At 40.3% G+C, this 26,247-nt stretch overlaps 1 protein-coding gene and 1 long non-coding RNA gene across 11 annotated transcripts in view; one reads left to right on the top strand and one right to left on the bottom strand.

Annotated features, from left to right (window-relative positions):
- Positions 1–16,054, bottom strand: part of esrrb (estrogen-related receptor beta) — a 45,000-nt gene extending 28,946 nt beyond the window's left edge. Inside the window, exons 1-3 of one of the 7 annotated variants that reach the window (XM_042389323.1) lie at positions 15,869–16,054; positions 8,058–8,126; positions 4,648–4,693 (exon numbers count right to left, since the gene is read on the bottom strand). Coding sequence is in view for 2 of the 7 variants with exons in the window: in XM_042389318.1 (XP_042245252.1) it covers positions 8,058–8,126; positions 12,023–12,072 (119 nt within the window). In the remaining 5 variants the exon portion in view is untranslated. Of the gene's footprint in view, positions 1–4,647; positions 4,694–8,057; positions 8,127–12,022; positions 12,145–13,858; positions 13,977–15,868 lie in introns of those variants that run through there. The other 6 variants (XM_042389322.1, XM_042389324.1, XM_042389320.1 and 3 more) reach the window with 6 other exon arrangements.
- A 136-nt stretch (positions 16,055–16,190) lies between these two features.
- The window catches only part of LOC121881503, a 56,534-nt gene continuing 46,477 nt past the window's right edge, over positions 16,191–26,247 (top strand). For 2 of the 4 annotated variants that reach the window (XR_006091789.1, XR_006091787.1), the window contains exons 1-3: positions 16,191–16,282; positions 16,391–16,882; positions 16,984–17,137. This is a non-coding gene — a long non-coding RNA (uncharacterized LOC121881503). Of the gene's footprint in view, positions 16,283–16,390; positions 16,883–16,983; positions 17,138–23,503; positions 24,525–26,247 lie in introns of those variants that run through there. The other 2 variants (XR_006091788.1, XR_006091790.1) reach the window with 2 other exon arrangements.

The raw sequence follows: 26,247 nt of genomic DNA, 5'->3' as shown, positions 1-26,247 counted from the left end.
TAGCTGAAGACTCCTGGAATTCTTCTTGTAATATAAAGCCTATACTATATAAAACTTATACACAACTACCATTTTCTTACAGAAAATGCTGTCCAAATCAAAGTTTTTATTTCAGTTACTCTTAAGTTAAAAAATGCAAAATAACTTTTAATATTAGTGGTGGCATTGTGGGAGGTTATTTAGATTTGCTGTTTTAAAAATTATCCGCTAGTACTCTTAAATGTCCTTGCAGACAGAAATTGAAAAAGCGAATCCATTTCATGCCTTTCTAAAATAGAACTTGCCGCTCTTGATAATGAATGCAGATTGCATCCCCATAAATTAATGCACGGCTCTGTGTTCATCTGCTTTATGTTCTCTGTTTCAGATGGATATGTGCACCTGTGCGATAGGGCACCTGCACTTGGCTTATTAAAGGCTATATATTAAAACGCAGGAGCACAAGATGGCTCCATTTAGCTTTTATTTCACAAATTCAGAGTAAGCTTAACCCTGGTTCAAAGGCCAGCTTCAGGGTGACACTTAGCATAATTGCATAAGTGTCTTAACTGTTTCCCCTCCAGCTCAATGTGGTCATTTATTATAAATGTGCTGGCTAGAATCCCCTTAACTCATTCGGCTATGACACATTATACCACTGCTATGCTTATGTTTTTAACAAGCCTGCATATATTGATTAATGATACTGAGGGAATACTAACCACTTGAACCTGGCGTATTAATCAAATAGTCTAAAACATTTCTATAAATATTCGTAATCTCTAATGGGACAGGTCCAATTTAAATCTATAAATACCATTGTATGGGAAAATGAATTATGAACATTAAATAGTTTGACAGCAGCAATAGTCCTGATAAATAATTCAATATGTGGGGCAGGTGCTAATTAGCTTGTGTGCTACACAGACATTGCTGACAGGAAAGGGTCTGCTGAACTAACTGAGACTTGATGCTGTAAAATCTATAGTTCTGTCTTATTTCCTTCCTCAAGGTAAGAGCATTTCAAATTCTGCTGCCTGGCTGCCCAAAGGAGCAGAGCTTGTCTAAGATACAGTATCTCTCCCTCTCTCTTTTTCTCTCTCTGTTCCTCCTCCTTTTGTTCCCTTTGTACCGATCAAAATTCATGCTGAGTAGTGGGTTATGGGCCCGCAAACGCACACTGCGCAGTTTGGTTTTAATCTGATTCCACCTGGCCCTCCTAACAGCATTTCAGATCCCTAATATCATTCCACTGGTGCTGCTGTGACCAGGATTAGCTGGCCTAATGATCTGGCAGCTCATCTCACACTCACTGTTCCTCGACTTCTGAGAGGAGAACTGAGGAGCACTCTCCCCTACGTCTCAACACTTCCCTCGCCTGCAAGCGAAACTCTGAACACTGGATGACACGGTGGTGAGAACGCAGAACATTCAGGATATAATTGAGCCAATTTGTAAGTATTCCTGCTGTGAGCTTCCTGCTCACTTCAGGAGGATCCTGACGTCCTCCGCTGTTCTCTGGGTGACTACAGCTCTTTTCCTGTTTCATGTTTAAATCACAAGCATACAGGACAAACCTGTGCTAGAGGCTCAACTCAAACAGTGAGTAAATTCCTGATGTCCTTTTCACTCTCAAGGCCACCAGATGCCAAAAACACCATTTTATAACATTTACTAACCTCATCCCAGAGTGTCACATCCCTGCTACCTGAATAGACTGAGTAAGGATGGGAAAGGGTGCGTGGTGGAGGTGGGGGTTGACATCTGCAGGCAGGGTGATGGTGATATCAGATGCCCCAGTAGGGGCAGATCTGTCTGGAGGGCCCCAGGCGATGTGGCCTGATAAGCCACTGGCCCCAGAGTCAGCGCGGGTAGGACGAACTCAATTAGCTCCTGACAGACCTCCTCTCAGCCCAGCTCAGCCTCTCCGCCACAGCCAGAACCCACTGGCAGCTGCCACACTGACCTCTCCTCCAGGGGCCACTGCCACCTTTTACCGCTTCGACACACAGCCAGGGACTCATTTTTGGCAGAGCGGAGACTGTGCTGAAAATCTTTATGGCCCAACTAAAGTCCCTGAAATACATACAGAAGCTTGTATGCCACCAAGGGTGCTCGGTGTGTGTTCTCGCAGGGGAAAATGTAAATGAAAAAGGACTGGGGCTCTAGGAGGGGTTGGGGTGGCCCTTGGGAGAAAGGAAGGGAATGGAGATTCCAAAACACACTTAGCTGAAATATGGAGGACGCCTCTCTGTCTAACTGGTTCCAGGTTAATGACCATCAAGGGAATATGGGGCTAAAGTACTCTAGGGGCAATGTGCAGGAGTGTGTGTCTGTACCAGTGCTGCATGGGCTCATGTGCTCATAAGTCTGAGTGTGTGTTTGCGTTGCAGACAGAATATGAAAGATGGAAATATGGCAGGGAGGGGGGTTGATGGCTGTGGTTTGGTTGGAGGCAAGCCCGGCACTCCATAGGGACCCATTCTAATCTATGAGGGAGAGGCCCCTAATTTTGGAGTTTCTCATTCATTAGTCCTGCTCTGGCAGAGAGAGGAGAGAGCAGAGGGGGTGGACCTGAAGGGAGGGGAGGGGCCTCTTTATTAACGGATATGCCAGACACTCACGAGAAGCTGACAGAGATTTATGATGTGCAAATCTATGGAGGCAAACAAAAGGGAAGTCGAGGAGACAGAAAAACAGGAAAAAAGGGAAAGACAAAGAAAGCGATACATGAGTGGAAGAGAGAGAAGAGACAGAGAGAGAGAGGTGTTTGTCGTACCGATGGAGAGCAAGGGCCCCGGATCAATAGTCTGTAGGCTAGGGGCTAGTGCACGGTTACCACTGGGGGGACCATGCTGCTCTGTGGCCTATGCAATTAAGTTTTTCAGTCTCCAGCAGAGGATTATATTTAGCTGCTCCACAGCGATGTCACTGTAGTCTTTATAAAGCCATGAGCTCACTCCACTACGACAACATGAGCCCCATGCTCCAGCGGCACCACAAGATAGCGCTGGCCAAAAAGCAGATCACATCTATTGATCCCCCCCTCCCGCTCCTTCCTGTTCTGGAGATGCTGCTGGCAGGAAAGAGAGGGCCTCTTGTGATACAGGCGCTGCTGTTTGTCTGACGTAAACTGTCTGGGCCGCACTGGGCAGATCTAGTTCTTATAAGGGGCTGAGTTCAGAATGTTGAGGGAGGCAAATGGCTTGTGATAGAGCCACTGTCAGTGGGGGGATGTGAGAGTGTGTTCGATTGTCTAAACTTCCCATTCTAGAGAGCAAAGAGTTAACAATCTTGTATGCAGACCCAGTGGGGAAGCTCCCTGCAGAATTGGACAGCTCATCATACTGTATGTAAAAAAGAAGTTCAGTGATAAGACTACTCCGCCGTGCCGTACATTTGGGATCAAATTTCTAATTCTGCCTTTTCATTAGAAAAGATTAGTTTCCATTACATCCATTATGAGGTATGGTCATGGTATAATTTAACAACACGAATTTACAATGGCTCATCATAACTAGAAAAAGTACTTATAGTCCACTACTGGCAAAAACGACCCTTAAAAACTGTTTCTGACTATCCGTGTTTTGTGTATTAAAAGTCTCTACCCAAGCTAGTCACAAGGAAACTGGTGTAGTTACTGACATCAGAAACAATCCACTGTTGTGTGATATATTACTGATGTGCTGGTGCCAATATATTCTCTTACAATACTGGAAGATCCTTTCTTTTCTACACATGCTTCAACTTTAAAACAGTTGTGCTTTATGGCACTTTATGGCGCTAAAAAGACACAAGTTACATAGTGTTTAATCTTGTTTGTCTATAAAACTCTAATAAATACAAATAAATACAGCCAATGTTTGGTCCCTGCTTTTTGAAAATTATCACATTATGTCTCATATCATGATACTATCATTGACATTTAATGACAATATCACTTCACAAGTTACCCTGCCCTGCTTAAAAAGTGTGATTTTCCTTGAATACATTTATGTGTAATACTTTAGACAGGCTACTGTAAATATCTATCGATCAATAAAGCCAGATGAAAAGATTCAAAGACTAACTTGCCAATATTAACTGACCTGTCCAGCGTAATACTGTAGGAAAAAGTCATAAAAAAATCTGTTTTATGCTACAAAAACCTTTTTAAAGTCAGGTTTTGTTTAACTGCAATAAATTATGTGGAAAGCCAGCAGATATCAATCACAGCACACTTCTCACGTACTCTCAGTGGGGTTCCTTACATAAAATAAAGAGGGGGGGATTATAAAATATGAATGATGGAAACTTGAGCAAAAATATTTAAAATATGAGTGCAGGTCATGCATTGCTGTTCACTGTCTAAAGACCTGGAACAAACCGTAAGAGAAAAGAGATCCAAAAGACTGACTAATATCATCAGAAATGTGAAGGGTATTCCTGATTGTGTTGTGTTCTCTGCAGAGTGTGTGTGTGTGTGTGTGTGTGTGTGTGTGTGTGTGTGTCACAAACAGAAAGAAATATTATTATAAAGGGTTAAGGCTATTTAACAAAGTCCAGTGTAAATCACAGGTTTAGACACAGTGACTGTGCGTACAGGGGGACGGAGGCATAGAGCCATGCATGAAATTACTTCATTAATCTTCTTCTGATAGGCTGTCCTTGTTTAGGAGGGAACTCTACCTGCTTAAAACAAAGAGCCTGTCCTGCCTCCACCATAAATTATCCTCTTCATCAGAAGAAGAGCCAAATACAAACAGACAAACACACATGCAAGCACACGCACACATACACAAATATACAAGGCAAAATTAACAGGCCAAAATTAGCAGGTTTATCAGATGTCCATGATAATTTAAACACAATCAGGTGTGTAAATGTTTGTACAGGCTCAATGTTTGTGTGTAATCATGGCACATAGGTAAGATTAAAATAACAAGCATAATACAGCCTGCTAATCATGTTAAAAATTTAACTGAATTTCTCACATTTAAAATTTTTGTAGCACACAATTTAAATACCTCCAAAATGAATTGATGTTGCTCAAAACACCATTGCTATGACTGTCTGCCACAGTGGCAGACAGTCATAGCAATAGCCTCTAGCTTTTTACAGGCTCATCTCTACCAGCTGCCACACATTTCCCATAAATAGTGCTGGTAATAAAAAGGCGGGTGGGCTTAACTGATTTATATGGTAGTGTCCACCACCACACCATTCAGGAATAATTAAACTTTGGGGATATTTCCTGAATTAATGTGTCTCCTTCAGGGGGCAATCTAAACATACATTTCAGCGTGCACCATGTCTGGTGTCACTGGACGTACTGGGAGGGAGGGACTCTCCAAGTGGCAGGTTCAACAACCAGCCACTCAATGTATTCATTCGATTGCACTTAGCGCTGTAGGGGTGGTCTCATAAGGAGCATTTTAACGCGAACATGTTTTGTGACCAACAAGCAAATACACACAGAAGCACAAAGTCGTATAATTTGAAGGCAGACAAGCAAGCAAGCAACGCACGCCAAGAAGCAGAGACACACTAACAAATCTGTCAGTTATCAGATGAAATGACTGTATTACAAGAGTAAAGTTGTGAAAAAGATATGCAATTAAGTTTTTATAAGACATGAGAAAAACAAAGGTAACCCCAAATGAGTGATTATTACACTATATTTGATTTCACTTTTACTATTTAAATTGCTGAACAGATATTAAGAAGTCTGGACACAAGTCAGAAGAACAAGGCTGATTAAAACTGCTGCAACGTCATCCTACAGAAAGCAGTTAAATAATGGGCTATCTAGACCAGGCTAAAAAGTTAAAATAATGTTAAATATTATATAAGTTCTTGCTTTGCAGAGCACTTCCAATTCTGTGTGCATTAGCTAGAACATTTAAAGGTGCAGTGTGTAGAATTTAGTGGCATTTAGCGGAACGGACTTGGCAGAAATGGAATATAATATTCATAAGCATGCTTTAATTAGTGTATAATCACCATAAAATAAGAATCGTGTTTTCATTACCTTAGAATGAACCCTTTATATCTACACAGGGAGCGGGTTCTCTTCCACGCAACCCGCCATGTTGCCCCGCCATGTTGCCCCGCCATGCTTCTACACTAGCCCAGAACAGACAAACCAATAACTGGCTCTAGAGAGGGTCTTTTGCGTTTTTGCAGCCACAATAGGTTCTCCTACACACTTGGAAGGGGAGGGGCAGGGGGGTATTCATTTGGTTGCAATCTGCAACCTCACCACTAGATGCCACTAAATTCTACACACTGGTCCTTTAAATGATGTAGCATTATTTATTGAATATATTTTTTTACTGCGAAACATTTGTTAATTATGTCATATTTTTCAGACAGGTAGTGTGCAGTGTTTTTAGTGTTTCTGTTACTTGAAATGCAACATTTCTGTTACTTCTGTAATAATGGCAATGCATATTTGACATGGGTCAAGAGACACAAATACGTCAATAGAAATTCCTGTTCACCACAGTGAAACTAGGCCTATGGTGGCTGGCTTTATGCACACACTGCCATGTTAATGGCTGGTTATTGGTCACATCTACTTCCCTTGGGCAAATCGGGGATGAGTGATAGTAGTACTCTCTCTCGAAGACACACCCATAACACTGCTATGTGTGCACGTTGCATCAGTCTTTTTAATTTAACAGTTTCAACATTTCATGATGCTATGCCACACAGTTTTCCTTCAAACTATGGACTGTGTGTTTGGATATATGAGCCTGAAACATTTTATCACAGCTTTCCAAAGAGTGATGAGAAAAAAAGTGCTTTGTCTAAAAGCTGTAATGGGTGCAAGGACCCCCGGCCATGTAGAGAAGACTTGGTGAAGCTGTCAGTGGGAATCAGAGCTGCTACTGTGACGGACGGTTTCAATATTGATTTCATAAATAAACAAAGCTAACCATCGATCCTAATGTTATTTTGCATTTCAATTACTGCTCCGAAACATAACCTTCAAACAACTGGCCGCTCAATACCAATAGCCTTCACTGATAAACACCCATAAAGTTACCCATCTTACATCACATTTTTTTTAACAAAGTGTGAATTAATGGACCTAGATTCTCTCCTCCATTACATTTAGGACAAAGTGGTTTAAAAAGTGGCAGAGTTGTCACAAATTTTTGGGAAAATTTTACACAAATACTCATGGGTACGACAGTATGAAACATTGCAAAATGAGAAAACTTTACTTTTACTGTTTTCAGTTTCATGTTTTCTTGTCACAAATTTTCCACCCTACCGCAGTGTTTTGTCAAGTGTGTTACTATGTTAACAGCTCTTTGAGTTATTTTTCTGAACTTCTGTGTTCTAGATGGGGCTGTGTGTGTTTGTGAGTGTGTGTATGCGTACGTGCATGCGTGCATGTGTGTGTAAATTAAGAGGAGCCCTTCAATGTTGGAGCAACAGGAAGAAGTGCTGACGCACCGTGTCAGTGATAGCACTCTGCTGCCACAAGGGCATGAGAGCCCACGTAGGCTAGCATTATCCTTCTAGACTAATGGACCTGGTTATTTTTAAACAGATTCTCACACTGCGGTGGAGGTGTCCAAGGTTACCATGGACGAGAAATCAGGAGGGACGCGTGCGGTGATGGTTGGTGGTTTTTGTGCGGGTGGATGTTGTGAAATAGCCAAAGAGGCATCGTAGCTAATCAGAGAGAGGTGTAAAGGCCAAACATCAGATGGGGTCTTAAGAGACAGCATGTTATGATGAAAAATGTTGTCAATATTGACTAATAATATCAAAACAAAATTGCATGCTTTTCTGTCTTTCCTTTCCTCTGTTTTTCCCAATTAATTATCTGGGGGAATAAATCACCCAAGGTTGGGGCAGACATGTGAATGAGGAGTTTGATGTGGCAGCTCCTTAAAAGCAAGGCTAAGCTCTAACAAGTATGAACCCAAATACCTCTGGAGCTACAGAATAGTGAACATCCAGAGAGTGTTAATATACTCTGCATCCCCATTTGGCCTGAAGAGGGACAACATGCTCCACCCTCCCCCCGCTCACCTCGAGCTGAGTGACATATTTACAGTGAAAGTAATGATACTAGATACCAGAAATGAGAGGGCTCCAGCGTGGCCAGTGGACTCAGGAATCTCTCTAATGAATTGGACAACAAAGCCCTGTTGGTACAAGGAAGAAGTATTTAGAATTGAGTGACAAATTGAATTTAAAAACATTAGGTTTTCTTTACAGAGGCACACATCCCACCACCTCCTAAAGGCCCATGGCATGGAGGAGTGTGGGAATGGGACAGGTGGGTTGGCTGGACGCTGCAGCTACACTACAGAGGCCACCAGCTCCTGGCTCATAGCGGGGTGGCCATTCTCGGCCAGGAGCCTCTTCTGGTAATGTATTCTGAAACCAAATTACCGTAAGCTGATCCCATCTGGATAGTGTCTGTGCACGGCTGCTTTGGTTACCCACCACTGCCTCTAGCCTGTGATAGCATCTCCATGAAGACAGCAAAAATCTGATTAACCCAATAACAATGAAACACTTGGTCAAAGAGCAAAGAGCTTTTAACTTAAGATACACTAATGCAATTCCCTCGCCTTGTTTTCTGAAACCTAATAAGAATCAAGCGGACGGACTCCTAGAGATGGGTGTTGCAGGCTCTAATGCAGCAAGCTGGGAATAAAGTCAAATAAATTGAAATCTAATTCATCATTGTGCTAACTCTCTTTCTGCTTCTCTAAAAAATACATTAAAAAGCTCTCATTTCATGACGGGAAATTGGATAGCCTAGTTAGTTTATCGCAGTGGCTATGCCAGGGCTTAAGGAAAGCGAGGGTGTTGATGGAACATTTAGGACCAGAAAGAAGTCACATCTCAATTCACTGCCGCTCAGGCTGCGCGTGTTTTCTAGTAAGCACAAAGGAACTTAAACTGACTATGCTCAGCTTTCCCCGACTTCTGAGTGGCGCGAACAGCCAGTGCAATACAAGATCAACAAGAAGCCCGTCAGAGTAGTACAGTAAATGGTTTGTCTCACTGCATGAGACAATAGATATTTAGACTTAAACAAGTCAAGCAAAAGCAAATAACAGGTCAACTGTGATGAGCCACATATCAGTGACAAAGAAAAAAAACATTTTGAGTAAATACATACAGTGAAGAATGCAACTTTCAGTAAAATCTATGTTATCAGAATACTTTGTAATAACTTCAACGTACTCATATTACAAAACAATGCCAGTCTGCAGAGACAGGCAGAGTGTGTCTCTCCACTCAGAGGACAAAACTCAGTTTAAATCTAATTCTCAGGCAGTGGCGATGCCCTCGGGTCAATCTACAGAGTGTATACTACAGTGATTCCACAACAGTGCTGTGCTAATTACGTGGAGCACATACGTCCCACTAATCCTCTCATCCAAGCATCACGGCGACATTCAGCCCACAGTGAGGAGCTGCAAATACCGCTGTACAATTAGCAGAAGAGAGCTACTACTGAACCAAAATTAACAGCACACTGCAATGCTGGACTGATTCCACACATAAATAGCAGATGTGAAATCAGGAAAAAAAAAGCTAAATTACTGTAATTATTTCAGACAGATTTTTAGTTTAGGAGTTAGAAAAAATACTATTATCACATACACATTTTACTGGATTTACTTCTTAACATATCTTCAGTAAGTCACTAAAGTTATTTATACACCACACACCTGTTCATAACTCGAAAACACTCGAAAAAGTCAATTCTACTTTCACAAAAGCTCTTTTAAAAAATTAAATACCTACATATTAATCCAATATTATGAACATGGGACACACAAACTGTAATGTCTATGTTGTGTAGAGCATCATTAAATATTCATCTGTATTTTCTTTTATACTAATTCCAAATCAGTGCACACCATCACTAAAGCTCTAATAATATGTCTTAATATGTAACTTTAACTTTTTGGAAACAGAAACTAACAAATTAAGAACCATAAAAATCTATTGCACTATATTACTGAAAAGTTTTTGCATGTACAAATTTGAGAATCTGTTATTTCACATTTGATAAATTGACTGGTGACTATTAGAATATGTAGTGTAGAAATAAATAATAAATACATTTGCTTTGAATTTTGACAGATAAAGGGAAAAGTAAAATAAAATCGACTGAAAGTAAAAACACATTATGAACAAATGATTTGCAACATAAATGAAAATGTCAAATGTGTTAATGTTTAATAATGTTTCTCCTTGCAATGAATATGATTTAATATTTGTTGGAAACTGCATTTGTAGGGTAAATAATTAAAAATGAAAAAGCTCAATGCCTCCTAAAACTTAAGGATAATCATATATATACATATATTTTAAATGTATAAACAGTGGTGTAGAGTGAGGAACTGCTGGGAAACTAAATATTAATAACAGTAGTGTTGCCTTTAAATTAGGGAAACACTTTAATTCAGAGCACAGTGAAAAATATAAATACACTTGAACACCTGATGTGTTTCAGAAATACTCACTCTGTCACTGCTCAGTTACTGCTGCTTGTGTCATTTTTTATTAATGTGTATCTGAGGGAGAAGTGAATTGTAAAATCCATCATCACACATGTCTAATATATTAATATGTTTGCTATGATAACTTTTTGAATTTGCAGTGATTAAAGCACAAAGTAAATTATATCTGTGTAGAAATGAGTGAAATAAAGCAACACACACTGACAGAATTCAGCTCTTCTACTTTACACTGAATTATTTTCTGTTAGGGATTTTCAGTGACTGTACTGCTATTAAATGTAATAAATTTAAAAAATTGAATAATCTGCTTAATTATGATACCAATAAATAATGTTCAGTACATAAGAAGTTAACCTGCAAGAACAGACAAATTGGGCAAATTTTCCAGACAAAAAATGTAAATTGTCAGAATGTATCAGGGAACTGAAATGTTTTCAAATGTCTGATCTGTCTTTTACCAATCATCACTTTTTCATAAATACTATCTATAAATCTTATCTTTTTAAAATATTAACAACTGATGTAAAAAATAATCTCCCACTTGAAACAAAGCTTTACACTATCGAAATGTTTTTGATACTGTTTCTCACACATAATCGGTGACGTGTTGAGGTAAATATACATTAATATTGTACGACAATGTTTTGTTTTTTTCTACTAAAAATAAAACAACAAATAAATATTTATTTTTATTTACTTTTATTTATTTTGCATCAAATGTAAGTTATGGATGGATTTATAAAGTTTTATCAGGTAGGAGCTGTAAGCCCTGACTGTCCCAGCAGCCAGGAGCTGTTGAGACAGCAGCTTTCCTCGCGTGCCGCTGGCTGGGACAGACCTGCCAGCTCGCTGAGGTTACAGGGTCCTTTCATCCGTCTTTCTATGGCTACAGATATTACAGTGTGTCATTTATCCCTTTCCAATTCTATGGATTCCACGTTAATCTTAACTCATTAAAATATTATTCTCATTCTCCCTGGGCGGCCCGATATAAGAACAAAGACGTCAGCAAACAACCTCCTAACCCAACTGGCCAGGTACGACGAATTCTTAAGGAAAAAAATACGCACTTTGCAGTGGGGCAAGCTAAATCAATCAGTCATGCTCTGAATGAAATTTATAAAGACTGGCATACATGATGTGCTCACACAATAAATCTACACACACATGCACACACATACACAGCTCCACCTGCCCTGTTGCTCTATACTGTCAAGTCGTGCATTATCTAAAACCCCTTAAAACAATGAACAAGAGAAAGTGCATGTTTAAGAGTGTGAGTAGGTATGAGAGGGTAGATGAAGAGAGAAGCCAGGAAAAGTACATCACTGCTAAAACAGGAAAAAGTTCAGTGCCTAGACTAGACTAGAAAGGATGATTGTGAAAGGAAAAAAAAAACAAACAAACAACAGTAGGGACAGTTTAAAGAGCAGACAAGGATAAAAAAAAAATTGAGAAAAATGAAAAACAACGAAGAAATAAAACTACATCATGACAGATGGGTTAAAAGGAAAAAGTGCAAAGAAGGAAAGAAAGAAAGGAGGTGCACCTACTGGTTATGATAGCTGAGAGGGTCTGGAAGACAAAGTTCTGAAATGTCCATCAGTCCAGTTTTAGCATTCCAGGAATGAGAGGAAGAGGAAAGAGAAAACAATTGAGACCCGCTTCTTCCCCAAATGATAGCACAGCACCCTCAGAGACAACACTGCCGAAAAAGCCCCTCCAGCACCGCTTCCCCCAGCCTGCACAGGTATGTTGGACTCTGATGGATTGAGTGGGCGCGCGCGTGTGTGTGAGCATGTGTGTTGTGTATGTGTGTGTGTGTGAGTGTGTTTATGTATGTATGTGTCGGAGAGAGAGAGTAAGAATGTGTGTCTGAGTGTATGTAAGTGAGTGTGTGTGCGTATGACAGAGAGAGAGAGAGAGAGAGAGAGTGAGAGAGGCAGAGTGAAGGGGGGAGGGACAGATAGACAGAGAGGTAAAGGGGGGTGAGAGAGAGAGAGAGAGAGAGAGAGAGAGAGAGAAGCGCAGGCAGCAGCGGGATGAGCGCTAAGATGGAGAGAGCATGAGAGCGCGAGCGAGAGGAATGACTCTTTCCATGGGCAGGATAGGGCTCTTTAAGACTCAAGGGCTTGATGAATATGGAACAGCTGCTGTTGGCTGGCTCCGAGGGGCAGGACTTAAAGCGACAGAGGGGCCGGCGGAGCACCAGGGAGGAGGGATCCAAACGCTCGCTCACACACACTGCCATGCACAGATACAACACACATGGCTCACACGCACACAGACAAAACAACCTATCACATGAACAACAGAGATTCAACTATGAGAACAGTCAAAGTTTCCATCTCAATTAAATAAAAACTTTGGATGCCAAAAAAACTCAAATTCAAGCATATATGAAGATGATAAATACAAGTATGGGATTGTCAGTATCAGTGTATGCACTTAGCATTTGTGAATTAATTTAAAATAGCTTGATTAACTGTATCGACTTGTAGAAAATGCAATATGTATTTATTGATAAAAGCAAATTATCTTTAAATTTTGTAATTTACATTTTATGAATTTGTAGAGAAAAGCCTTTTATGCATGCATTAATGTACATCGCACTGATATCAAACAAAGCCAAAGCAATATTACTTCACACAACAACACAGAACTTTACCAAGCAGCTGACATCTCAAAACTTTACAATGATGATGAAAAAACTTACTGTAATCTACCATATGCATTTTTAAGATATCAAAATGTCACCTGTACTGTTATATAGCACATAATAAAGTCTGACACCATCCTAAGCCGCACTATAGAAGCTACACCAAGCAGTCGAGTGCATCTGTAGCACTTCACTTTCGAAAAGCAATAGCTTTCAAACCACTAAGGACAGTAAATGTATTTATTGAGCTGTGTCGCTAGCTCCATTTGCGGGTGTTACATGTGAGAGACCATTGTGAGCCTTTCACCACCTGTGAGAGATGATCTCAAGCCATAACTCATATTCTGGAAGCCCATCAGCTTCTAAAGCAGCGGAAAATCCAGCTCTGTCTTCTCTAACCCCAGCTTTAGAACCGCCTGTGTTTCACTGTTGATCAAGCTCAGTAAGAATGCCGAGAATGCAGATACCATTTCACAGTCAGTGAGGGTCTCCATGTTACTGTATCGCCACATTATAAGAACAGAGCTTACCATGGCATCTTATTGGAGAAATGAGCGGTCCGACAATGGCCGACACTTGGCTGAGTCAAGCAGAAAGAAACAGCAGCTTGCCCACTTCTCTGAAATTCTACTTGAGCAAAATAACTCACAAGGTGCCTCACAACGGTCTTCAGCTACTTCAGCCAAAGTAAAAAAAAATAAAGAGTGAGTGAGGAGGAGTCAAGATGTACCAGCAGATTCATGCAAAAAGGTGTGTTGGGTCGCTCTGCTGCTCTCTGGTTTTCTCTGCTGAACAGGAACAGTATAACCCCCGGAGAGGAATCCAGTTCCATTCATCGGCTCACGTTTCTATAATCAATGCAAAAACATCACGCAATCCCTATTGATCATCACAGGCCTATTGATGTGCAGCAATAGTGCCTCCACAGTGGCACAGATTACACAGCATCTGGTCTCTTTTTGTGACAAAAACAAATGACTAAATAAATGAAATCCAATTAAGATTGATGCCAAATCAAACACCTGTCACTTTAATTCTTTAAAGAGGAGTAAAATCACTATCAAACACAGTTCTCAGACTTTAATAAGACACTGCACTAAATATGGGGATGAAGAAAAAATAACACACATCTGTAAAGCTCAAACAAAACACAAAGTACATTGTAACATTAAATCCTACTAAATGTCCCACTAATTTTTTTTATCATATTAGTGATTAGAATTGTAGCATCATTTCATATTTAAATTTCCTGCAATATATTCAAGCTGTAACAAATACACTAGAAGAATAATTCAGCCAAACTGTCAAAAAATCCCTTATTATGAGTCAAATCACTGTACAAAAACAAACACAACACACAGTCTAGTAGTAGTAACAGTGGATCCTGCATGGTTTAAGTCAAGAGACCTGGTTACAACCAATAGAGACTCACAAGAGGTGGTACTCTCTCATGACAGACTCCGCTCTTATCCTGGTATCTAACCTGTGTACTGATGACTGCCTCCGTTTGATAAATCACATTTCTGCATATTTCACTTTGGCCTCCCAAGGCTTTTCGACTGACACTATACAGACTTTTGTCACGCAGTGTGAGCTATGAAATCCCTGCTGCTGCTGCTACTGCTGCTATCGTTGCTTCTTATCAGCTCTGTTATGAAAAAAATCACACCGTGTGACAGCTGATTTGACAGGAAGGGATCTGATACAAGTAAAGAATAGAGCTGCACTAGGCAAACACTCGATCACACGTGGCATGACAAAGTTAGTGCAGTATTACAACCAGGAGAAGAACAATGTTGATTATCTAATCTGTTGCTGATGTTATAACTTTTTTTTTTAATTTAAGATTTGTGTTGCTTTTGTGGAATCACACATATCACAAAAGCATATATTCTGCCTGTAGGCTACACTTGACATTTGCACCAGTGTGTGTGTCTGTTTGTTTACATATGTGTAGATGGTTAATTAAGAAAACATATGGTTAATTAACTTATCAAAACAAGAAAACAAGCTGTCTGGTCACTGAAAATGACTGGAACACTATTTTGTTTGAAACACTGATAATAATACATAGTGTCATAAAATAATAACTTTTTTTCATACAGAAGTTTCTAAAAGTGTACAGTGCTCAAGTTAAACTATTACTAAGGAAGTTGAGCAACATAAAGCCTCCACTTGCTGATGTTTTAATAAAGATAATGTTGCTTTAATCAAGCTTCTAATTGACAAGTCAATTTTATACAAAATGTCAGTACAGTCTGATGATGTAAACAAGTTTGGCCTGAGAGGGAATAAAACCTCTTTAACTTAGCATCTTTAAAACTACACTTTTGTAAGGAACTAACATAAAAAATCAGCTTTACTTTATGCTGTTTATTTAACAATTTTACCTCCAAATTTGTCTAACAATAAACAGGCAGCTAGGCCTTATTAAGTCGCTAAATTTAACCTTTTTCATGCGTACAGTAATAGTCAAATCGATGGCGTAATTCAGTCAAAATTCCCAAAGGAAAAGGCTACAACACTGGTCCACGTGCACAGTGCATGCCTCAATTAGAGCTCAACCGCGTGCACACTGATGTAATTTACAGTAGCTACAGGTAAGCTACATTTAAAACAGGCTACATTTTTAAAAATCTCTTCATAATACACAAAGTACACAACGTATATAAAAAAAGAAAATAATGTGCCTCGAATGTGCAGCTGGAAGATAAAGTGAGGTTACTAATGTGTCGTGTACCTGACTCGGACAAGTCATGTCACATCCCCGGGTAGGCACAGCGCACTGTGGAGGTGGTGGTGTCTCCAGGTTGTAGTGGTGGCTCTGTGTTTCTGAGCGCGCGGACACCGCAGCCACACTATCAACTCCTCCTCCGGCGCGCGCCCTGTGGCTAAAGCAAACACCTCCACCGGCAGCAGGACCCGGGTGAGCGAGGTCAAATGTGATTCAAGAGAAAAAAAATATCTGTTAGGAGGGAAAAAAACAAGTTAAAAATGCAACCGTTCCGCCAGCCCGTCTTATTTACTTTAACTCCCACCTTTTTGATAGTGTAAAAGAAAATAATAACACTGAAAATTGAGCTTATTTTTTAAATGTTCGACTGTTATTATTTTTGCTTTACTGCTCCGTGAATTCCTATTAGCGGCCCAACTGGTGAGTTAGCTCATGTCCGTTTTGACTGCTTACATGTGTCTGTGCAGCTGTGTGAAGTCTTCCGTCAGGGGCTGTATGTGATTTGGATTATTTTGCCCCTCTACTCAGCACAGCGGGTGTGATGGTGGGCACATTTTCACCTGAGAAAACGGCAGGTGACAGCAGCAGACGTGCAAAGGCTGAAAACCATGGCAGTCGGTCGGTTTCCACTGTTGATGAATAAATAACAGGACAATAGAGATCACAGTCGCTGTATCATGTAACCCAGACGTTCACAAACTTAACAAACTCCATTTAATTTGATTTTTAGGGCTATCTTGGTTTTTTTTTCTTAGAATATGTGATTTTATATGTAGTTTACTGTTGGTGAGATTCATAAAACCTACTAAAATAATAAACTATAATAATTGCATGTGTTAATTTCATAATGGTGCAATTCAGCTTGTTTGTGGACCATGAAGTACCCCCACACATGAACCCTAGTGGTCCTCAGGCCCTATTTTGGGGTCCATTCTCAACATCAAGGCAACACATCACATATTCCAGAAAACATCAATATGTAAACACAATTTAAAAAAATACATTATCTCAGCAATACAAGTAAGTCTACAACTTCTGTAACCTAATTCATGTAGTAAATGTAATTAAAAAAAGAAAACAATTTGTTCATCTATTTTCTGCTCCGTCTTGTCTTCTGAAAGGTTTTCTTCCACACATCTTACATTGTCCATCATTGACTGACTGCCTCAGCTGTGGACCAGAGCATAAAGCCAGCTGACAGCAGTAACCAACTCTATCATCTCCACTAGAGGGAGGGCTATCTCACAACAAGGCCACCAAGGAGCTGCAGCAGAGGTAACCTTTATTTATTTATTTATCCCCCCCCCCCCCCCCAACCCCCCCAGTGATAGTGTAATTCATAAACTGAATGAATGACAGTCAGGACAGTGCCAACAACCAGGCACACAATGGAGACTCGACTGCATTTACTTCTGAGTACTAAAACCTATCCATTACAAACATGTAATTATTGTCCTTAATAGATTAATTCATGCTGAAAGATAGAAATGAGTTCCAGGCTATTGATGTAATCATTTCACTGAGGAAATTAAGTGACATTAAAAGAATGATATTGTCACCGCGAAAGTATCATTGATTCTTTTCGAATGCAATTAACTGTATTTGAAAATGGGACCTGCACATTGAGCTGCACTAGGAGCACTGAGGATCACTTCATTTGTGAGAGATATAAAGACCAAATTATCCCATCAAAGAGAAAATCTATAAATGTAATGGCACAGCACTTCAGCACTAAGGAATGACAACAGCGGTCCTGTTCAGTTCACTCTGTTAGGTGTATTAACTACCAGTGAGCAGCTCTCAGCAACCCACAGACAGATTATCTAGACTGTGAACTAAAGGAGGATATCACTCAATATAAGAATTTTTTATCAGCTAACATAAACAATCCTCCTAAAAGTAGAATCCGAGAGATATAAAACTTTATATGTAATGTAATCAGGATATTTCCAGGAGCCGAAGCACTGCTAATAAAGAGAAGAGAATTTGTAGAATCAGCTTCTCCTGTTTTTTTTTCTTTATGTAGTTCAAATAATTGATTAGTCCATCAAAAAATATATAACTGGCAACTATTTTGGTGATTGATTAATCATTTAAATAATATTTCAAGCCAAAACACCAAATAAAATGATACCTTTCTTTGTTTTATATCATTCTGAACCGGATATCTTTTGGTTTTGGATCACTGGTCGGACAAAATAGGCTTTTGAGGATGTCACCTTGGGATTCAGTAAAATTTTGACAGACATGTTTCACTGTTTTCTGAGATTTTATAGACTAAACATCTGGTTGATGAATTGAGAAAATAATCCTCAGATTATTTTATTCCTCAGATTATGTGCTGGTGTACACTCAGTTGTCTGTTAATGCAATATGATCCTCAAAACAAATCATATGTTTGAGTATTGAAATCAACCATTTATCCCCTTTAAATGTAACTTCATGGGGGTTTCTTGTGCTTTCTGAATCCCCAAACAAATTATGATATTGGCTGCCATCACTGTGGACTACAATATTTGAGCACAGTATTCTCTGCAGCTTGCTGTGATTGCTTAATGCTTAAATGATATGTGCACTAAAAATACATTTTTGACACAAGTCAAGTCCAAGCACTTCTTTAAGAACCCTACATGTAGCATATTTCCAACCTTTCCTAAACTCAGTGTTTCTGCTAATACCAGTTCAGCATGTGTTGTTTTGTTGACTTTCCACATGTTATGTGGAGAGTTTTGATGGATTCCACCAAAAAGCATGCTTGTGCAGCAGTTGCTGGTCCACACAGCTCCCTAACTCAATTACAGTGTTGGTAATCCACTGAAAAGAAATTCAGTGAAGAGGCAGAGAGAGAAAAAACATGAAAGATATCAGGCACAACCACTGATATGATGTCCAGTCATCAGAGGAATCAGGCATCAATCTCCAGTCCTGGTCAAAAATGCTGCATAATTCAAACCCAAACATTTTTCTTTGCGTGATTAAAACCAAATCAGAGGGCCTGAAACCTCTCTCCCTCCACCTGCTGTCAGCCACCCTCCATCCCAGCCTAGCCTAAATTTCATTTAGGAGACATCTTACTCCCTTTCCCCCTCTCTCATGCTCTCTACATCGCTGTCTCTCCTCTCTCTTTGAATTCAGTGCGCTGTAGCCCTTAGATTTACTTGCTTAACAAATATGGACAGGGGGCTTAAGTGGTTTTTGAAATCTTCGAATGGACTTTGGAGTGCCTGTGCTGTGCTGGGTGACAACAGTCTCTCTATCTCTCTCCCTCCCTCTACCACATACGTGTGTGTGATTGTGTGTGCTTGTTCGTCTGTTTCTGTTTTTGTCCATATGTGTTTATGTGCTTGTTTGTCTCTTTCTGTTTTTGTCCATATGCTATGTGCATGTGTGTGTGTGTGCGTGCACGTGCATGTATATGGCTTCCCCATACTCTCCCAGACTCCCTGGCTGGGAGATGGCAGCGCTGGGTGGAGCGGCAGTCTGGAAATGAGATAAGGATGTCTGATTCATAGGATCTGACAGGAAATCTATACTCTGCAATGTTTATAATCCAGCCATTACTACACAGCCAAATGAAAGAACAATAATCCAATCATTTACTCCATATTTACCTGAGGCAGATTCTCGGCTTTAAAGGCAAAGTGCATTGCACAGTGACGGAGGCTGTAAAACGGCTGATACGGGTGAGGGTGGCGGTGTCGTGGGGTGGGGGGGGGTTGGACAGTGTCTAGCTCACAGAGAGGGGGACATCTAGGAGGAGGATGGACTGTTCTCTGGGGAGATGTGTGTCTACAGGAGACCAGATGTTTCACCTGTGTGTGCTCTGCAGGGTTAAAGGTCACTCATTACTCATCATTAAGATCCCGTTGATTTATGAGTAAATTGGAGAAAAAGTGAGGAACTAAGGTTTATGAAACATGGGGTTAAGGGTTTTAGAGCTCTAAAATTATCCCTGAATGCGAGACAAGAAAAAATCCTCACCACACATGCACTATAGTGTTAGCAAAATGCTTCTACTATTACAAAGACTAATACAGTTTAAAGGAGAGGTGTAATATGGCTCGCTCACACTGATCCTGTGTCATCTATAACAGAGGAGTCCATAGAGGCAACGTCTCTCCATAAGCATGGAGGAATTCTCTGGGTGGGGGTTTACTTATCATAGAGTCTTTCATGGACAGTATGAGCTGCTCTTCATTGTGTACGAGGGGGGAGGTTTATCTTATTTGGAAAAGTGAAGGGGGCCTGCCCTTATCTGTCAATAAACAGTAATTAGATTTTGTGGCCGATAGCGTCGATTGGTTTCTAATCTAGCTGTCGCCCTAGACGTGTGTAATTAAAATCCTGATTGATAAAGGGGCAGAAGCCCGCCCACACCACCACTTTACCAGACCCTACCCCGACCCCTTCAAAACACAAACAAGAGAGAGATATGAAAGAAGGCCTGGGGAGAAAACTGCACTTCTTATTGATCAGTTCTATCTGCCTTCCTATCAATGCCCTTTTCCCACAATGGAGGGGCTAGTACAAAGGTTTCCCACGTAAAACTTCATAGCTAATCTTCATCTGGCAGATTTTATCCTCCCTTAAAAATAAAACCAAAACAACAAACATTTTACCTTTAAACACTCAGTAGGTAAAATAGGAAAACTAAGATTTGCATGTGCATGCATGTTTGTGTGAAATTCCCAGTCTAAAATAAATTAAAACATGCTCACCACTAATGAGGGAAAGCTTACTGTGATTGTACTGCAATCAAGGAAAAACACCCCTTAGGTGATAAAGAGATGAAAAAGGAACAATGCATTTATTCTATTAAACTAATGGGCATGTGAACACAAGAATAAGGTCCCAACAAACATACATGCACACACACACTAACAGGTGAATGTCAAATATGCATCACACATTAGACAAATAATGTAGTACCTTCAAGTCAGAGGACTCCCACAGAGAATAGCCGAGCTGAAAGATGTTCAAAAACACTGCCTCCAGACTTCATCATCAGGGTCCGTGCAGACAGAGGAGCCAGGAAGAAGGGCTATGCGCTGTGTAAGTTCTGGAGAAAAAGGGACAGTGAAGTGAAAATAGTAAGAGAGGAGAGCAGGACAGAGAAAACGCATCAGGCAAAGAGACTTCCAGCCAAGTGAGCTTGCACATTTAGCTGCTTCAGCCAGCAAACATCTCCAAATATGATCCAAATCTCAGAATGGCACCATGAAGTTGTGAGAGGCAGATAATCTGTTTTATAGAGTCAAATTTTACCTGGTTGTCTGCAGGATTTTTTAAGCTCTGTAAACTGGGAGCGAGCGCAGACTGCAGGCCTGTGACCTTTCCTGTCTGACACTGGTCACCTGCTGTCACGTGTGAGGGCTGACCCACAGCAGTGAATGATGGCTGCATACTCTGTTTCACCCCCCTCTGTGACACATACGCACTGAAAAACACACACACACACACACATACAGTACCCACAGTGGAGCGGATAAACCAGCTTTCACTCAGCACCAAACCAATGCTCCTACAACATCAAGAACATAATAAATCACAAATTAGAAGTGTGAGAGTGTGTGTATTTCGAAGGGGGTGGGGATTCAAGAAAGCACTGGTCCAGTGCTTAATTTGATTCTTAATGGGAGGCAAAATTTCCAAAGGAAAACTTTCATTGGGCACAAAATGACTTTCCTTAGTTTTCACTTTCTTTCACTGAGAGAGAGATTGAGATTGATAAATGCTGGCAGTGCAGTGCCAGCCCATGCATGGTGTACCTCATTTAACTGATTTCTGTAATTTCCTCACTAAACAGTGATTAATAAATGGTTACCTGAACAAATGAAAAATAGACTGTTGAATAAATATTGCTGAAAAAGCCTTTTAACTTCTAAACCACAAATCAGATGCATTACTTGTCTTGTAAACATCTTTTATGGAAGATTGAGAGTTGAGAGTTTGGGCTTTATAATGCCTTATAGGGCACCACGAGCACTTCAGACGTATATCAAGGATGTTATTATTCAGAATAGCACACAACACATGCATAATCAGTACAAACAGTATGTATTTTCCATTTTGGCCATGTTTGGGAGTTGTAAAATGGTTTTGTAATTATAATTGTTTAATCTTAAAAAAGGGAAAAGGCTGGATATGTGCATTTTTAGGGTTGTTTAGTCATTTTAATGTGTATATTCGCATCATTTCACTTCACTTTAGTGGCCACATGATCAGATTCAGTGGACTTTGTTTTCAGTACAGCATGGTAAAATGCTCAGTGCACAATGTCAGCACTATAACAGCTCAGTGTACACAGTGTAACAACATAAATTTGTTTCAAAATTCTGATATATGTGTCTTATTTGAGCATACCTTACACAATGCATATTGCAAGAGAAGGAAGAACTGAAGCATTTGAAAAATAAGTCTTGTAGGCATGCTTGGGCTGTGTGTATTGTGAGCTTAGTCACGTGTTTAGGTCTGGTCTTAGTCACCTATCCTCTCCTTTCCATCCAAAGTACTACATGAGACTACAGAGGAGGAACAATAAAAGCAAAATCTGCACAAAATAACATTCTGTAATAAAGTAGCCCTAGCAACAAATGCTATTTTAGTGAAACTTCACTTTCTTCAGACTGTGTGAGAGAAACATTAATGTACCTCTGGTACAGTACAACTTCATCATAAGTTAGGGCCTCAAAAGCTATAGAGTTGAATCTACACCTTTCTGATAGTCTCTGCAACAACTGAACATTACAAACTACACAGAAGTAGTATTAGCTATAGAGCTATTTTATTGGATTGCATTCTGTTGTACAGTTGCTATTGTTGTAATGGTTTACAATTACCTGTATACAATCTCTAATTAAAGCTGGAGTCCAGAACTCTTGTCACCCCCATCTGGCAGTGAGAGTAATTACAAAAACATTGTTGACGTGCTTATGTCATAAGCTCAGCAATAGCCTTTACAGTCGCTACTGTTGCAGCTGTAAAACTGTTGATAAACTGTGTTGAGCGTCACACAACCCCTGCAAAATGACTGGTTTCACTATCAGAATTTGACCCATTTGGTCCGATAACATTTTGAAAGTCTAGAAGAGCTACATGATTAAATTATTTTATCCGCCATTCAAGTTTTCAGAGAGCTAACCAGAAGTTAGCCGCTCGGCCAGCAGAAGTCTCTAGTGCGTATGCTTTCCCATATAGCATGCGCAGTATGCATTCATCCCGTCAGCACGGTAATGTCAAACCCAACAACAGATTAAAAACTTCATATACTGTAAAACACAGAGAGATTTACCTGGTGGTGATAGGCTTAATCAGCATTGTGGGAACTCATTTAGCAAGGGCTTGAATGTAACGGATGTTCATTTATATGTTAAAGTCCTGCACTACAGGTTAAAGCATATACATTTAATATAAATATCAACATTCATAATATTTTTTTAAATATTTTTATCAAGATGTAAAATATAATTGACTTTTTATATCATATAAAGCATTAGCCTACAGTAAATTGATACCCTTGAAAAACTTAAAAGGAAAGCTCCCGGATATGTAAGACCTTGTCTTCTTTAGTGAGTAAATGTGATTTGAGATCAGATTCTCCTTTAGATTCTTCTTAAGAATGTCTTCTCTCCTGATAATAAGGCCAGCTCCCCCTGTGGTGCCACAACAGTGAAGTGACCTTGTCACCAGGGTGCCATGTGTCACAGTGGGGGGACCCAGTGGGAGAGGATGGGGTGAACAGATCATCTCCCTGCATGCCTGGTACCAGTGCCCTACCCTTCCTGCTCCCACCACAGGCCCAGCACCAGAGAGGCCGGTGCAGGGAGAGGAGCAGCTCCAGGCTCTGGAGAACATGACTCCAATTAAGCTGTGGAAGCCTGGCTCACGCTCCAGTGCCTCAGCCCAGTTGTCCTAGACAGCGAGACACAGCCAACCCAGGGAAATGAACTCTGCCAGCATAGTCAAGATAGTCACTGAGAGAGTTAGATTCTGCTTTACAAACAATTTTTAGGAGATAAGGACTCATTGGGATCAATCAAGAACTGCAGAATGAAACTGAACATGAAATCACAATGATGATTATTACAGTTTTGATAAAACAAATAATTTAAAAATTAAACCAAAAACCACAAGGAAAGAGAAACAGAGATGATAGCTTGTTTTCTGTTTTGAGAGCCCCAGAGAAAAAATGCAGAGTTAAGCACACAGTAATAGATGAGAGCGATTGAGAGGCCTCGTTTTCCCCTGTGATTAAAAATGTATGTTGCCACACGCAGCCTTTGGTGTGGAACTCTCCTGGAAAAGGAGCTGGTTAATATTCAGGCCCATGTCTGGCTAATGTCTTAAAGTGATAAATAGGAGGGGGTTGCTGCCGTTTGATTGTTCTTCACAGGCAGTCTGGGAGCAGCAGCACAGGGGGATTTAAGGTGGAGGAATCCTCTCAAAGCTCCTCATTCATTCACTCTCAGACGCCCCATCATTAATTGGGCCTGTCGACATGACTCCTCTGTACCCAGGGCCACTGGCAGCTACCATGGTGGATGAGCTTTTTAAGACAGTTCAAAAGAGTCCTTGCCTCATGAAAGGCATTCAAATTACATGAAATTGCATTCATGTCAAGCCTTGCAGGCATATTCATACAGTACACTGGCATAATGTCTTGTTTCGTGCCATGCATATCTGTGTGACTATATAATCGTCCCCTTGGGAGCAAATCACACTATAAAGAGTATGTTTTTCAAACTATTAATATATAATGTTTCATTTTTCAAATTACTATATATATACTTACAGTAAATACAGTGCTTAATGGTGTCAAGGAAATACAGTTTACTTTACTGTAATGTAAATATAGCAATCTAGCAATTAAATACACCCAATGAATACCTGACTATAATGGAAGATAATATTTCCATAACAGACAAATTTAGCTTCATGCAAAACAGGATGCAATATCCCTCAAGGAAATATATAAAATCCACTGGGAGTCAACAGTACCGTCACTTCCAATGAAGAGTGAATAATCTAGGAGCTGCTTGGAAGAAAATCTGGTTACTGTATCTTCACAAGTTGGTTGAAACATTCAAATATAGACCAGAGGTATTTGCACGTGTTCATCTGTAATCATAGTGAAAGGAGCTTTAACATTTATATTTCTCATTCATACCTACTTTGTAACTGAAATGCATAATACACCTAAATTTAAATGGGTGGCTGAAGTACAATATATGTTAGTTATGAAGCTATCCCTTTGGCACACTTTCCACTTTGACAGTTATCTCCCTGCTCTGTGTAAGTATAGCTATGCAGGACAAGGTCAGTCCAGCCTTCAAAACTTTGTGATTTCTACTGATGTTAAATTGGAAGGTGATAGCAGAAGGTGGTCAGATTTGGTTCATGGTGTCAACCATGTGATACTTTAGTATTTATAACCATTAGGGGCTGTATATATGTCATGAAGTACAGCAGGCTCTTTTTCAGGGTGGCCATTGGCCTACTTCACTTCCATCCGTGTCCGACTTGTTTCTTCATGCCAGGACTGATGACGCCTTCCTCAGGAGAATCCCTAACTTTATGGGAACCCTAGTTGTACTAGGTGATCTTCATTAGTCATTACACTTGTACACTGTTTGGGATTTAAAAACAATTTATGAGTGTATAATTAGGCCCCAGAATTTAAATGAAATATCAAATGCAGTGGATTAATTTCTAAAAGAAGACTCTGAGGCCACACCACTTCACTGGACTTGACTTAAGACGGTAAAGCCGCCAAATGTTTAGTAGAGAGCACGTCACTGGGCTGGGATTGAATGCTTCTTGTTTGTTTCTGTGAAGGCCTCACACAGAGCTTACAATTAGGGCCACCAACACTTCCTGCTGTCTCTACGTAACTATCAGTCTATCCAGCTCTTGCATTGTCATTCTGTGCATTTTTTCCATACTACTGAAACTATTCGCAGTCTCACTCTTCCTCACTCATGCTCACTCTTTACAAATTTCACTCTCTTTTGCAATCACATAGTCATTCAGTATCCTCCCATCACTTTCTCCCCTCCTCCTCTCCCTGCCGTGGAAGTGGTTTCTGTTATGGCAGTGGGAAGGCTACCCGCAGCGGGAGAGATCCTAATTAACAGCCTATTCATTTGTGTGGAGCGGAGAGCTCCTGCTTTCTGAGCACTTGTTTTATGGTGGCGCTAGGGAGCCCTGTCCAGGGATTTGGAGGGGGATAATTGCCTTTGCCGCAGGCTGCAGTAATCTGGTCGGCTAATTCATTATTTTAATAAGTTAGCTTCTCCTCGGGGGTGTGCTAGCTGCGCTGCGCCTCAAACCTTGGTGGTGCACCTCGTTATTGTGGCGCTCTTTTACACCGCCGCCCGCACGGGGTT

Source organism: Thunnus maccoyii, chromosome 16 (genome assembly GCF_910596095.1).
Source record: "Thunnus maccoyii chromosome 16, fThuMac1.1, whole genome shotgun sequence".
Lineage (NCBI taxonomy): Eukaryota > Metazoa > Chordata > Actinopteri > Scombriformes > Scombridae > Thunnus > Thunnus maccoyii.
Note: the sequence above shows the minus strand (reverse complement) of the source record. Positions and strands in the feature narration are given on the sequence as shown.